The sequence below is a fragment of the Hemiscyllium ocellatum genome, chromosome 19 (genome assembly GCF_020745735.1).
Source record: "Hemiscyllium ocellatum isolate sHemOce1 chromosome 19, sHemOce1.pat.X.cur, whole genome shotgun sequence".
Taxonomy (NCBI): domain Eukaryota; kingdom Metazoa; phylum Chordata; class Chondrichthyes; order Orectolobiformes; family Hemiscylliidae; genus Hemiscyllium; species Hemiscyllium ocellatum.
In genome coordinates, this window is record NC_083419.1 from 27,507,053 (window position 1) to 27,523,035 (window position 15,983).

At 41.7% G+C, this 15,983-nt stretch overlaps 1 protein-coding gene across 4 annotated transcripts in view; it reads right to left on the bottom strand.

Moving 5' to 3' along the window:
- grip1 (glutamate receptor interacting protein 1) overlaps positions 1–15,983 on the bottom strand; it is a 465,375-nt gene that overhangs the window by 196,664 nt on the left and 252,728 nt on the right. Inside the window, exon 1 of one of the 4 annotated variants that reach the window (XM_060839772.1) lies at positions 8,942–9,061. The exons of the other annotated variants lie outside the window; for them this stretch is intronic. Within the exon in view, the coding sequence (XP_060695755.1) occupies positions 8,942–8,993 (52 nt within the window). The 5' untranslated portion in view covers positions 8,994–9,061. Of the gene's footprint in view, positions 1–8,941; positions 9,062–15,983 lie in introns of those variants that run through there. 4 annotated transcript variants of the gene reach the window in all.

Below are 15,983 nucleotides of genomic sequence, written 5' to 3' on the forward strand. Positions count from 1 at the left end.
GGAATATCCTCCCTCAGCACAGCTGTAATGCTATCCCTTATCAAAAATGCCACTCCCCTTCCTCTCTTGCCTCCCTTTCTATCCTTCCTGTAGCATTTGTATCCTGGAACAAAATAGAGAAGGTTCTTTTCCCAAGGATAGAGGACTCCAAAACTAGATGGCATAGGTTTAAGGCGAGAGGGGCAAGATTTAAAAAAAAAAGTCACCTCAGGGGAAACCTTTTCACGCAGAGGCTGATGCATCTATGGAATGAGCTGCCAAAGGAAGTGGTGGAGGCTGGTACAATTACAACATTTAAAAAAGGCATCTGGGTGGGTATATGAATAAATTAGATTAGATTCCCTTCGGTATGGAAACAGACCTTTCGGCCCAACAAGTGCACACCGACCATCTGAAGGGTAACCCACCTAGACCCATTCCCCTACCCGATATTTTACCCCTCACTAACATGCCTAACGTTATGGGCAATTTAGCATGGCCAATTCACCTAACCTGCACATCTTTGGATTGTGGGAGGAAAGCTGCGCAGACATGGGGCAAATGTCTGTGTGGAGTGTGCACAATCACCTAAGGTGGGACTTGAACCCAGACCCCTAATGCTGTGAGGCAACAGTGCTAACCACTGAGCTACTGTGCGGAAGGGTTTAAGAGGGATATGTACCAAGTGCTGGCAATTGGGAGTAGACTTATTTCGGATGTCTAGTCAGCATGGATGAGTTGAACCAAAGGGTATGTTTCCATGTTGTATCTCTCAATGACTCTATAACATGTTCTGTGCAGCAGATATTAGGATAGGGGCAAACAGCATCAGCCTATGAATGCTGCCACCTGCAACCAGGCACACAGTATGCCAACACTACATGCCTGGCTAGAATCAAAAGACCCACAACACCAGGTTATAGTCCAACAGGTTTATTTGGAAGCACTAGGTTTAGGAGGGCTGCTCCTTTATCAGGTGGTTGTCCATATCCATGCCAGTCATGATTTTATAAACCTCTACAAAGGTCACCCCTCAGCCTCTGTCACTCCAAGGAAAATAGCCCAAGTCCATCCAACCGCCTAATGAAGGAGCAGTGCTTCCAAATAAACCTGTTGGACTATAAGGCAGTGTTGTGATTTTTAACTTGATACACCCCAGTCCAACACTGGCACTTCCAAATCATGCCTGGCTAGATGCCATCTCTTGCCTCTAATCTGCACACGCTGTCGTAGGCAGATCCCTCTTCTGACTACTATATCTATCATAAACAATGAGGAGAGAGATTGACAAGGGAAAAAGAAACCAAGAACAACGTAGTATGCAGAAAAAGAAGGAACACACATCATTGAATGAATCATAATGAGAAAAAAAGACAACCAAGAGATAAGCAGAAAATAAAAAGCAGGGAATGACAGGCAAAAATAAAGTCATAAATGATAGCACAGACCAGTTTAATAAAAGCACATATATAGTGTGATTTGTATAAAATGTCACAATATAAATAATTATGTATTTCTTCTCAAAATAGCTCCTCCACACCAACTGCTTCACTAACCAGCACAATTCAATTCCTGCCCCATCATCCTCTTCCTCCCACCTGTGCTCTCTTCGCCAACCCCAAAGCATCAATGTGGACTTCATCAGTTTCCTCATTCTCTCCCCCCCACCCCAGCTTACCCCAGTTCCAACCTTCCAGCTCAGCACTGTCCTCATGACCTGTCCTACCTGCCAATCTCCCTTCCCACCTATCTGCTCCACCCTCCTCTCTGGCCTATCATCTTCATCCCCACCCCCATCCACCTATTGTACTCTTTGCTACCTTCTTCCCAGCCCCACCCCACCCCTCCCATTTATCTCTCCATCCTGGAGGCTCCCTGCCTTCATTCCTGATGAAGGGCTTTTGCCCGAAACATCAATTTTCCTGCTCCTCAGATGCTTCCTGAACGGCTGTGCTTTTCCAGCGCCACTGTAACCTAGACTCTGATTTCCAGCATCTGCAGTCCTCACTTTTGCCTCTCTTTGCTCTTGTCAATGTCTTGCTCTGTCTCGGATATTCCTGTCATTGATGGAAAGGATGGAGAATAAAAACCCAGTTTGATGGCAGCAGATTAAATAGTACAAATTTTTTTTAAAAAGTTTAAATTTGACAGGAGGATGTGGAAAATACCTTGGTTTTGTGTAGGAGAGAGTACATGGTTGGCCAATCTTTCAGTTTTGTGGAATTAAATAGCTAGCTCAGAGCTAAAAGAGACACAACTGTTTTTGAGGCTTTAGTAGATAATTTCTCAAGTTGTTAACACAGTTTATCTTGAACTCTTTTAGGATTGATCAACAACTCAGCAAGGGCTGCTACTCTTATCCAAAAATAGATAAAAACTTTGAGTACACAAAATCCATGCAGGTCAAACCAGTTCAAAAACAGTACAACAGCAAATGGGAACAATGAGTCCATTTTGACTGTTCTACTGCGAATATGTGAGAGCTACAGGTGGGATACCTCTTCAGTGAAAACTCCAGTCTTTAGAACTGCTGTGCCATTTACACATACATTGTACAAAGTTGCCAGCAAAGCACTTTATTTAAGGAGAAGCAAACTTTGAGAATGATAAGATGGCAAATTAATATTGCAAATTGATCATCTGAAACCAATGACAAAGTGAATATCTTCTACATGACCGAAAACATCAAGGGCTCAGTTAGGCATAAATACCTAATGGTTAAAAAAGTGCTGTACAAATGTAATTGTAAGTTGTCAAATATTTTAAATACATGTCTATTTCAATGAACTATAGCAGACCTTGAATTCAGTCCATGCTCTTCCAACATCCTTGACAATACTTGAAAGCTGGGCTGTGTTTATAAATTAAATTCCCAAAGAAAGATGTACAGAGACACCAAATGAAGAACTGTTGCAGCGTGAACTAAACACCATGAAAATAATACATATTTAGAAAATTTATATTAACCCACATTCAGTTCATAGTCCTCCCCCTTCACCCCATCCCAATTCAAAGAGGTAATGAGAAACAAAATCAGACAGTAAAATAATCTTCGAACATACTTTGATGGTAACAAGAAACCTGAAGTATTTTGAGTTGCTGACAACAGCCTGTCGACAAAGTTGCAGAATTTACTAACCACTCCAATCCCCAATCTGAACAGAGCTCAGGGCCTGAAGAAAGGTAGTTCCTTTCTCAAGCTTGAATCCAACCTTCAAATTAATGATTAAATCACTTGGTCATGGTATCAGAATAAAGGCAAGAAGGCAGCTGAACCTGCCACCGTTTACAGAATGGACTGTCTGGAGAAAATCATCAATCAAACCTGAAGAGAAACTGCCAAAGCTCTTGGTTTTAAATTTAGCAAATAGAAAAGAGGTTAGTGTCTACAACAAGGCACAAGTGCAATTGCCATCAACACAACACAAATTCCCTTTCATAGTATTCAAGGTTCTAAATCAAAGCAGTAGTACATGTATTTGTTGGCTAAGATTGGCTTCTTTAGTAATGGTGTATTAGCAAGGAGCTGGTGTGGAGTCAGCCTGAATAAGTCTGACCGTCAATGTGGCAGGAACATTGGTGGCAATCATGGGATTCCAGACTGATATAGCATGGTTTTTAAAACCCAAATGGCACTCCTTGAAACTTTAATACACCTGGTGAAACCCTGTCTATGTACTTTGTGTTAGAAGCAAATATTTATATAACAAGTCCCACTGACGTTATGGCACATGATCAATTTTGTTTTTTTTTGAACGAATGATGAGTGCATGATTTTATTGTCACGCGTATTTTATAAATGGGAAAAAAACCCAGTAAAATACAGAGAAAAGCTTTTCTACTGTCGCCATGATCTGGAACTGTTTTGAAAAGTTTTAAAGAAAAAGGCATAGCTAAAGAAAGTCGATTAGTCCTGAGCCAGCCTGTGCCCCCATCTTTCCTCCACTGTCTCACTACTGTCTAAAACAGACCCTACTAACAGGGAAGTCACCACTCTGCAATGCCACCTTTCAGTGCTGGGCAAAAGCTTGTCCTCCACTGCCTCACTGCCACCTGCACTGGACCCACCTATATGAAGGGTTTATGCCCGAAACATTGAATTTCCTGTTCCTTGGATGCTGCCTGACCTGCTGCGCTTTAACCAGCAACACATTTTCACCACCTACACTAGAGTTGCATCTCCCATCCCCAGCCCGCGTCAACATCTGTGATGTCCTTCTGACACCACCTCACCACTGCCAGTGCTGGACTCGACTAACGATGAAGTCGCTGATACTCGGGCACTACCCCACCGGCATCACCTCCACCAATGCAGCAGCTGCTGAGTCTGATACCAGATCCTGTGCTCCCCAAATAAAGTGGAAGCTCACTCACCACCTCTGCAAGGTCCACTCAAGTCTGCACTGCGTACCTTGCCAGCACCGATACTGTCTGAGCTCAGGACAAGAGGTAACTAAAAAGAGGAAATTGAATAGAATAGCAATTTCTAGCCTCTAGTATTTATGAAAATACACAGCGAGAAGTGTATAAGTCGTCATAATTTAGCACCATTTTTATTACAGAAATGATGAAGAAATAATTGAGCCAAGAACACAAAGAAAAAGAAAAGCAGTCAGAGTAGACAAAGCCCCAGCTCAAGAACTCTAGTGCACAACAAATTTGATGATTTAAATGAACTGTTTCACTTCAACTGATTCACTAACTTACCTTCACTTCACTTGTGCTGACTCTGCCTTATTTCTCCAGTTTTGTCCAGAACTATAAAATTATTTTACAAAAATATAACCCTACCAAAATCTCCAAATATATCTTGTTGCACACCAAAAATTAAGTTATGCTAAGTTACTTGTTCTTTAAATTCTTAACAGATCTGAACAGACAGGATAAGATTCAGCAACTGTTTCAAAGTTAATGAAGTGCATACATTTCTTTGGTAAAACTGAAGGTACTTCCATTATGCAATGTCACCACAAGGGGCAATTCATTCAACTGGTACCCACCATTGAAGCAGAAAAAGCACTATGTGAGAAATTAATTAGACTACTTGCAGTTTGAAACAATGCTCCATTTTAAATCAAAAATAAAGAGGGTTCTCGATGATGTAACAGCTTTAGTCTACCTCCTCAGTTGCATTTTTAAATCTTAAAATTGGTTCACGTGATTAGAAAATGTTGCTAAGAGGGTCCAATTTCACTGTTGTTTTACGCAGACAAAAACTTCACAATTTATTTAGTGAGTTTTTAATCTAGTACCCTCCTCAAAAAGTCAAAACTATGACAACCTATCTGTAGGAAGTACAGTGTCGTTATTTTATAATTTTTCAAGAAAACAGCAAGATCAGTACAATTGTTACCACTAAAAATCGGGGCCAAGGATGACAGAGTCAGCCTTCATGGATTGTTACTCCACCGAAAATGACAACAGCAGCAAGGGAGTCTTCACATGCCCAGATTCACATTGAAATCCAACAATAGCAATTAGTGATTATTTACCTGCCCAGATTGTCTGATGTTGAGGCACCACTAGAGTGCAATGGAAAATGAAATGAATCAATGTGAACTTTCATTCTTATATTGTTGTCTTACTTGAAAAATCCTTGAAGTCACACCTTGTTGAATGAGGTGTACTATTTCTTAATTTGAAGATTATTGTTAAACATCCTCACTGGCCATGGAAAGCTGATAGTTGTGAAATGTCAATAAAAAAAATGTAAAATTTTTACAACAAGTGAAACATTTGCTTTTTATCCTCCATTTTAATCCAATCCAGAATTGCTTCACCTTTTGAAAATCTAGATTGAAAAGGGAGATAGTCAATGCTTTTCATTTGCTGTTTTGTCAAGTGTAAATGCTCCATTATGCTCACCACTTGCTGCTAACATTAATGTTCTGGCATGGCAACATTGCATCTTGACTGGATTTCCGATTTAAACTGCCAACGGGGAAAGGGAAAATCATGCCAGAAATCACTAGATAGGTTGCTAACCTTGATTAAACTGGCAACAGGTGTCATAGCTCCATCATTGACAAGGAAATCACAACCATCTAGAATTCCTAAACAGGGGTGAACGTTCTGTTCGAGCCCCTTTGATGGCTCAGTTTGATTCTCTAGGGAGTTGTTGAGCCATTCAGAACTGAAAGTTTGCACAAGTTGTTTCCCAGTGTGTGTTCCGTTAACTGGAGCAACTCATTTAGCTACGAACATTCCAGGCTATGGAAAGCATATTTATTATGAGGGCTTTTTATGTGTGATGTATTGTATTGATGTATGTATCAATTTTTTAAAAAACAAACAATTTGTTACTAATATGTCTATTATCTGGGTCAGATTAGATTAGATTACTTACAGTGTGGAAACAGGCCCTTCGACCCAACAAGTCCACACCGACCCGCCGAAACGCAACCCACCCATACCCCAACATTTACCTCTTACCTAACACTACGGGCAATTTAGCATGGCCAATTCACCTGACCCGCACATCTTTGGACTGTGGGAGGAAACCAGAGCATCCGGGGAGAACGTGCAAACTCCACACAGTCAGTCACCTGAGGTGGGAATTGAACCCGGGTCTCTGGCGCTGTGAGGCAGCAGTGCTAACCACTGTGCCACCCAGTTTAAGTCAGTTTAAGTCCTGCAGCAAATAGAAGTTATTCCTCTTTCTTGTGTCATGGCTTTGTGTTTAACAACGCAGCACTGATTTGTGAGGAATTAAAAATGAGGTTTTATTGTCATAAGTACAGGGATACAGGAGTACAGTGAAAAGTGTACTAAGTCACTATTCTCCCAAACCATCTCAGGTACAAAAGGTACTTAGGTACAAAATCTTAGGTGTAATACAGGAAATAAAGACAAAAAGTTAGAAGAAGTTTGACCATGGGCGTGGGTCCAGGTTCTTCCATCCTGATGCTGAGACCATCACCAGCACAAGCCCCCTGCTGCATTGCTGCCACAAAACCGTGTCGCCATTCTTCGATGATGTTGCCCCCATGATACCACGCTGGGCCAATCACAACAATGGACAATACTGTTGAACTCATGTAATTGTGTTTCTTTGTAAGTCTGAATACCCGATGTCATAGAAATAAAGATAACATACCACATTATTGTGACCCATAATAAAAGGGTTCAAGAGAATGGAAAAGTAACTCCTGACAATTAAGGTTTTCTAGTTTTTGAGAAAAGCCCAAGGAGGAATCTTCAAAAGCAAAAAGAAGTTACCGGTGTAGAGGAAAACTAATCAATGCATTGATATTAGCCACTTTATTTCATTATAGGATCAATGGATGGTAAAGCAAGAATAGGAATCCTGGTTGCTTTCTATTGTCCCTTCCCAAGGCTAAATGGAACACTCCAAAGTTAGCATACAAAAGCACACTTTGGGGATTAATCTTGAAAGCCTCTTGTGGTTGGTATTGAGGTTCTTGCCTTTCCTGATGTATAGAGATGATTTAGATTTTGATGTGCAGGGACAACTTTAAAATTTTCAGACACCATAAAACTTGGAAGAACTGTAAACTGTAAGGACAGTGTAGAACTTCAAAATTACAGTGAGTGGGTAGTGAAGTGGGTGGATAAGTAGCAGATGTGATTCAATGCTGAGATGTGAGAGGTGATGCACTTAAGTGCAAAGAACATAGCAGACAGCATAAAATAGAGGTATCACTCAGGTGTGCAGGAGGAGGAAGACCCATGTGGACATGTACATGGATCAGGACAAGGACAAAATGTTCAAAACTCCACAATTAACAAAGAACAGCATCCTTCTGTACTGTTAACAATTTCATGATTCAGTTGCACCATGATTTTCAACTCAGCTGTAACATAAGCAATGGCTATCAACAGGACAGCTGATAATATTACAGGAAATGACATCAAGTTGACACTCCATGCAAGAGGACTTCAGATTCTGTCCATTCAACAATCACTCCTTGCTGTGTATATTAACTGATCAAAAACAGTCCTGATTACCAAGTCTCGCTTCATGACCATCTCTAAACACACTTACAACAAGCCACAAATGAAGCCAGAGTTTCCACTCTCTCACTTAGGCAACCCCATAGTCTTATAACTGAAGGTTATTTTTTTCAAAATCTTACTACTAAAAATCAACAGAGGGCAGCAGAACCAAACCAATAACAGACAAAGGAAGCCGAAATAGCCAATTCACAAGGCAATCGTGAAAAAAAATTCAGTGTAGGAAAAATCCCTCCGTGAATCAACATACATGCCACTCGACTGTATGAGGTTACAACAAACCTCATTCAGAGGGCAATAATCTCTACCTGCAAAATGTCATTTTTAAAAATGGATTTAAATTTACCCTTAAATATTTGTACAGGTAGTACTCATTTCAATACAATGCAATCTTTAACAAGCAGAAATAACAGGAAAGATGTTCTTTCAAATCATTGGAGTTTTAATATTAACACCTAAGAGTGAGGAATTTAGCTCCCTTCAGGTTTCAAGGCAGATCTTTTTACTTCAGCCTACACCATCCATATATCCTTTAACTCGGAACATCCAAAAATATCATTCACTGCATAAATATGCTCCAGGACTGAGCATCCACACCTCTCTGGCTAAAAAAAAATCTAAAGGTTCAGCACTGAGTGAGGAAATCTCTCCTTAGCTCAGGCTCAGACCGAGACTCTGAGGCACTAGTCCCAGACTCCTCAGCCAGGGGAAATATTTTCATAGAATAAAAATCTTCACAGGGTAGGTACTATGTTGCAATGTGATCACTTCTCCTTCAAAATCCAGGGAATACACACCTAGCTTATCTTCACAGGACAAGGCTCTTATCATCGGAAGCAGTCTCGTGAATCTGCATTGCATTCCATTCCATTCCAAGAAAGTTTAACACCAACTGAGATAAGGGGACCAAAGCTATACAAAGAACTCAAAGTATGGTCTCAAAAAGCGTCTACATAATTGTCAGTCTATTTTAACTTTAGAGACCTACCTGTTTTGGGACACTCTACACCAGCTGCTTTCATTCTACGTTTAATCCCCATCACTTCCAATGAGGGATCGGCCCTTCCACGTCTTTCTGAACAATTTTAACCTTCCAATAGCTCTATGCCATGATCAAGCAGTGTTCTCTGTGGCTCCTTGAAGCTAGTGAACAGAACTTAAGGAGACAAACTATGCTCATGCAACAAGCCAAGAATTTTCACTTAGTGCAAGAGAATACCTTAGGAACGTAGACAGTTTGCAAGTGGAAATCATTTCTTGACATCTACATACCATTAACCTTAATTAAGTGCATATCATTAAAACCATAGCAAAAGCCACCCACTGTATGTTTTAGGGTTTGCCAAAGGATTGGTATTCTCACTTTTGTCTAACTTGAAAAATTGTCAGACTTTGCAAAGACTAAACATCTGTGCATAAGATGCTATCAAAATATTTTCATACAATGGCAAGGATGTGAATCAGGTTAGTCAGTCAGTCACACAGACATTAATCCAGCACTTGATCAGATGTTAGCATTCTACCCAAGATAAAACTACCATTTATACCAGACTATCAGAACTGGAAAAAAAACATTCATTAAAGTATGTTTGGCACGTGAATATAGCCACTCCTGCTAGTGCTTAATTCATCAGAAATAGACATTACAACTTTGTGTATAATAAATGGTCCCTGATGACTCAATGAGCCCTGCAATTATGGAAATATGTTAGAATGCAGCTCATATTTAAAGTCAAAATGAGGACCATGTACAGTGTCACCCATTGCAATTTTTGTAAAGGAAAACCTACTACAGTTTAATGCTACACTCACGAAGGACAGCCATTAAAACATCAATGCTTACAAATGAATCTTTATAACTTTCTCCAGTAGCTATAAACATGCTCCTGACTCCTATCTGAATGTGAATTGACTGTGCAATTATATCACCCATTCTATCTCCTAAATTACATCCTCTGCATATAAGTAATCTTCAGCCACAGTTTAAATTCAACATTTTCTTCATCACATTTTAAGCAAAATTTTATAAGGCGATGATTAATGAATTCCTAAGTTATATGCTATTAGCACGCTTGAACACATTGATGCAGATAGATGGATAATGGGCCTAAGAAAGCTGGCTTGATATTTGGTTATCAACCACTTTACTACATGGAATGTGCAATAACACAAATCACAGACCTCACTTTTTTTTGAATTTAAGTGATTGTTCTTCATGTGTCCATTTTCAAAATCGATTCTCATTAAAGAAAGTGAAATGATAATTGCAATAGTCAGATAGGGACCAAGACGAAGTCCTAAATGCAAACTTTGACTGAGCTCAAAAACAAGAGTCTGAGACCTCCATGAAGTTTCTTTTCTTAAGAAAAAGGATCAGGCCATTTGGCCCATCGAGTTCACACTGACCCTCAAAAATGCATCTGATCCGGATTCATCCCTATACCCTGTCCCTATAAAGTGCTTGCCAATAGTCAAATTATCCCTTACTTAGATTAGTTACAGTGTGGAAACAGGCCCTTTGACCCAACAAGTCCACACCGACCCGCCGAAACGCAACCCACCCATACCCCTACATTTACCTCTTACCTAACACTACGAGCAATTTAGCATGGCCAATTCACCTGACCCGCACATCTTTGGAACGTGGGAGGAAACCGGAGCACCCAGAGGAAACCCACGCAGACACGGGGAGAACGTGCAAACTCCACACAGTCAGTCGCCTGAGTCGGGAATTGAACCCGGGTCTCAGGCGCTGTGAGACAGCAGTGCTAACCACTGTGCCACCATGCTGCCCACTATCCAGTTTGAATTTAATCAATTAAAAGCTTCTGTGGTGCAGAATCGCTCCCTCAGGACCAGGAGAACTTGGATCAAGTCCCACCTGCTTCAGAGGTGTGTAGTAACATTTCTGAACAGGCTGATTAGAAATCTCAAACTATGTTTTGTGCTTATGTTTTAGGTGCGAGGATTCCATAGGTGAGTTTTTAAAAATTAAGTTTCTTGAATAAGATCAAGTGGACTGGTGAATGGTTGTGTGGTTTTCTTTAAATATCATTTCCATTACCTAAAGACTACAGACAGCTGCTGAACATGATGCTGTCTAGTTTATATGGACTTCAGTAGGGCGTTCAACAAGGTTCTGCATGGTAGATGGGTTAACAAGGTTAGATCACCTGAAATACAGGGAGAACTAACCTTCTGGATGCAAAGTTGGCTCAAAAGGTGGGAGATAGTGGGTGGTGGTGGTGGAGGGTTGCTTTTTGGACTGGAGGTCTATGAACTAAGGAGTGGTAGATGTGGGTTAAATTTAGATCAGTGTGAGATGCTGCATTTTGGCAGGGCAAACTAGGACAGGACTTATACACTTAAATGGTAAGGTCCTGGGGAGTCAAATCAGGGAGAACTCGGGGTGCAGATTCATAGCTCCTTGAAAGTGGAGTGTAGTGAAGGCGACATTTATTGGTCAGTGCACTGACTATTGTAGTTGGGACATATTGTGGATGTACAGTATGTTGGTTCAGCCACTTTTGGAATACTGTGTGCAATTCTGGTCTCCCTGCTATAGGAAAGATGTTGTGAAACTTGAAAGGGTTCACAAAAAGGTTTACAAGGATGTTGCCAAGTTTGGAGGGTTTGAACTATAGGGAGAGGCTGAATAGGCTGGGGCTATTGAACTGAATTGAATTTATTGTCATGTGTATCGAGGCACAGTGAAAAGTTTCGTCTTGCTAGCAATACAGACAGATCACGTAGTTAAATAGCATAGATAAGTAAGTAACCGGTAAACATCAGCAAAAGCCAAAACACAGGTACAGGCAAATGCTAGTGAGTCCATTCAACATTCTAACAACGTTAGGGTAGAAGCTGTTTCAAAAGTGGCTGGTGCGTGTGTTCAGGCACCCTGATGGTAGAGGTTGCAGAAAAGCATTGCCAGATTTGGATGGATCTTTGAGAATGCTGGCGGCCTTTCATAGAGTCATAGAGATGTACAGCACGGAAACAGACACTTCGATCCAACCTGTCCATGCGGACCAGATATCCCAACCCAATCTAGGCCACCTACCAGCACCCGGCCCATATCCCTCCAAACCCTTCCTATTCATATACCAACCAAATGCCTCTTAAATGTTGCAATTGTACCAGCCTCCACTACATCCTCTGGCAGCTCATTCCATACATGTACCACCCTCTGCGTGAAAAAGTTGCCCCTTAGGTCTCTTTTATATCTTTCCCCTCTCACTGTAAACCTATGCCCTCTAGGTCTGGACTCCCCAACCCAGCAAAAAGACTTTGTCTATTTATCCTATACATGCCCCTCATAATTTTATAAACCTCTATAAAAGGTCACCCCTCAGCCTCCGACGCTCCAGGAAAAACAGCCCCAGCCTGTTCAGCCTCTCCCAGTAGCTCAGACAGCAGGCCTGGAAGATGGATTCTATAGATGGGAGATTGGCCTTTGTGATTGTCCAGGCCGAGTTCACCACCCTCTGTAACAGTCTCTGATCTTGAATGGTACAGTTGCCATGCCAGGCAGTGATACATCCAGACAGAATGCTCTCGATGGTGCACCCATAAAAGTTGGCAAGGGTGTTTGCCGTCATGCCAAATTTCCTCAGCTGCCTGAGGAAGAGGAGACATTGTTGGGCCTTTGTAATCACTGCGTCCATGTGAAGAGTCCAAGAAAACTTGTTGTGGATGAGCACTCCCAAGAGCTTGACACTCTCCACTTGTTCTACCTTTGTGCTGTTAATGAGGTGGGGGAGGGGGGAGGCAAGAGTAACACCCTGCCGAAAGTCAATAACGAGTTCCTTGGTTTTGCTGGCATTGAGAGCTAGGTTGTTCTCAGTGCACCATTTTTCCAGGTCTTCCGCCTCCCTTCTGTAGTTTGTTTCATCGCCAGCTGAGATTCGACTATGATAGTGTCATCAGCAAAACTTGTAAATGGCATTAGTCTGGTATTTGGCAATGCAGTCATGGGTGTACAGTGAGTACAGTATGGGGTTGAGTATGCACCCCAAGGGGGCTCCAGGTGTTGAGTGTTAGTGAGGATGAAATATTGTCCCCAATTTTTTTGATGAAATATCATCCCTGGAGCATCAGAAGCGGAGGGGTGACTTTACAGAGGGTTACAAATCATGAGGGGCATGGATAGGGTGAACAACCAAGGTCTTTTTCCTCAGATAGGAGAGTTCAAAACTAGAGGGCTTAGGTTTAAGGGAGGAAGGCAAAGATTTAAAGAGATCGAAGGGGCAATTTTTTTTTCCGCAGAGGGTGCTGCATGTATGAAATTATCTGCCAGAAGGGGTGGTGGAGGCTGGTACAGTTACAAGCTGAATGGAGTAGATGAACAGAAAGGGTTTGGAGGGATGTGGGCCAAATATTGCCAAAAATAGATTAATGTAGAATATCTGGTCGTCATTGACATGCTGTACAGCTTAATGACTATGCTTATTCTTGCAGTAAATGCATTTGTGGCTTTAAAGGAAAACTGCATCACATACCAGTCTAAAAATAAGGAAGTGGTGCTGGAAGAGCACAGCAGTTCAGGCAGCATCCAAGGAGCAGGGAAATCGACGTTTCGGGCAAAAGCCCTTCATCAGGAATAAAGGCAGTGAGCCTGAAGCATGGAGAGATAAGCTAGAGGAGGATGGGGGTGGGGAGAAAGTAGCATAGAGTACAATGGGTGAGTGGGGGAGGGGATGAGATGAAGTTGATAGGTCAGGGAGGAGAGGGTGGAGTGGATAGGTGGAAAAAGGAGATAGGCAGGTGGGACAACTCATGGGGACAGTGCTGAGCTGGAAGTTTGGAACTAGGGCGAGGTGGGGGAAGGGGAAATGAGGAAACTGTTGAAGTCCACATTGATGCCCTGGGGTTGAAATGTTCCTAGGCGGAAGATGAGGCGTTCTTCCTCCAGGCATCTGGTGGGGAGGGAGCGACAGTGAAGCCTTCCACATCCAGAGTTTTACCTGCACATCCACTAATATCATTTATTGTATCCATTGCTCCTGATGCGGTCTCCTCTACATTGGGGAGACTGGGTGCCTCCTAGCAGAGCGCTTTAGGGAACATCTCTGGGATACCCGCACCAATCAACCACACCGCCCTGTGGCCTAACATTTCAACTCCCCCTCCCACTCTGCCGAGGACATGGAGGTCCTGGGCCTCCTTCACTGCTACTCCCTCACCACCAGACGCCTGGGAGGAAGAACGCCTCATCTTCCGCCTTGGAACAGTTCAACCCCAGGGCATCATTGTGGAATTCAACAGTTTCCTCATTTCCCCTTCCCCCACCTCACCCGAGTTCCAAACTTCCAGCTCAGCACTGTCCTCATGACTTGTCCTACCTGTCTATCTCCTTTTCCACCTATCCACTCCACCCTCTCCTCCCTGACCTATCACCTTCATCCCCTCCCCCACTCACCCATTTGTACTCTATGCTACTTTCTCCCCACCCCCACCCCCCTCTAGCTTATCTCTCCACGCTTCAGGCTCACTGTCTTTTTTCCTGATGAAGGGCTTTTGCCCGAAACATCGATTTCCCTGCTCCTTGGATGCTGCCTGAACTGCTATGCTCTTCCAGCATGAGTAATCCAGAAATCTGGTTTCTAGCATCAGCAGTCATTGTTTTTACCTTAAATCAGGAAGTGTTCAATAATGCAAATTACTTTTTAAAGCAAAAACTACAGCCCTAATTGTGTTGGTTCATGGAAGATTTTATATTTTGATGACAAAAAATCTTGAGCTATGCAAATATTTCAGAAATTGTGATCAAATTTGAGCAGGTTATACGCTTAATTCACCAACTGCCCCCTGAAAACTCTCAGGCATATAGTTGGGATGATTCCATTGATGAGAAAAGTTTATAATATGTTAGAGTGCGGCACAAAACCCTATCACAATGAGTTTGAGAGAAGTATGCCTCTCAGACTGAAATGTTCATCTAATTAGTGCCTAACCATATAAGCAAGAGTATTATGAAAACTATGCTCACTTTTCCTAAACATGTTCTAGTAATCACACCAGTGTCCACACGTATTGCCTTCACCAGTGAGTGTGTGAAAATATAGTTCCCCAATCAGCAGCAGTTGCATGTCACAGCTAACATGTGGATGTATTGCATAAATCTGACAATTGAGTGACACCTCATTTGGTGACAGTCTCATATGTGAATAGGTACCCTTTTAAACTAAACTGAACAATCAGTTTTACTCACATTGTTTTGTTTCTTAAACACATTAGATTTTTGACATCTAAATTGTGCAACTTTCCCATTAAGAACCCAGTTATAGGAATTGTCTTGATTATACAATTCAGCCTCTTGAATAATGCCCTAAAAAAAAGAAAAGAAATGCAGGATGTGGATATAAATTAGTTTCCCATTACATAGAACATAGCAGCACAGTCCCAGGGCATTATGAAGAATTATTTAGGATGGAATGGAGGAGAAAAGTCTTCATTGAAAACAATAGTGAACCCTTGGAATTCTCTGCTGCAAAAGGTTTGTAGATGTTCAATCATTGATTAGATGCAGATACTTAATCTCTCAGGAATAAAAGGATATGGGGCAGGCAGGAAAATACAGTTGAGGCAGAAGATCAGCCATGACCACCTTGAATAGTGAAGCAATTTCAATGGACTAAAGGTGTTTACTCCCAAAGACAAGATGATAAGGGCAATTGTAATAGGGGATATTTTCTGGACAGTTCTTATACCTTCCACACCATTTTAATAATCGTTTAGACATGACTTGATCCACCTTCACTCAAATTTGATGGGGTACTTTCCCACCTCCATGTATTCTCTCTGTTGTTCCCAATCTTTGGTCTTCTACTTTTGATCTACTACTTTTGATCTAATCTGCCTTTGATGACCTTATCCAGAAAAATGGTCAGTTTTCTCGCACACTGCCAGCTCTATTTCACCACCACTTCTCTTCATGCCTCTGAATTGTCAGACTGCTTGTTCAATAACAAATTAAACATCAACTAAAACTACAACTCCTTTCTTGATTCACCCGATCCATCTTTCCT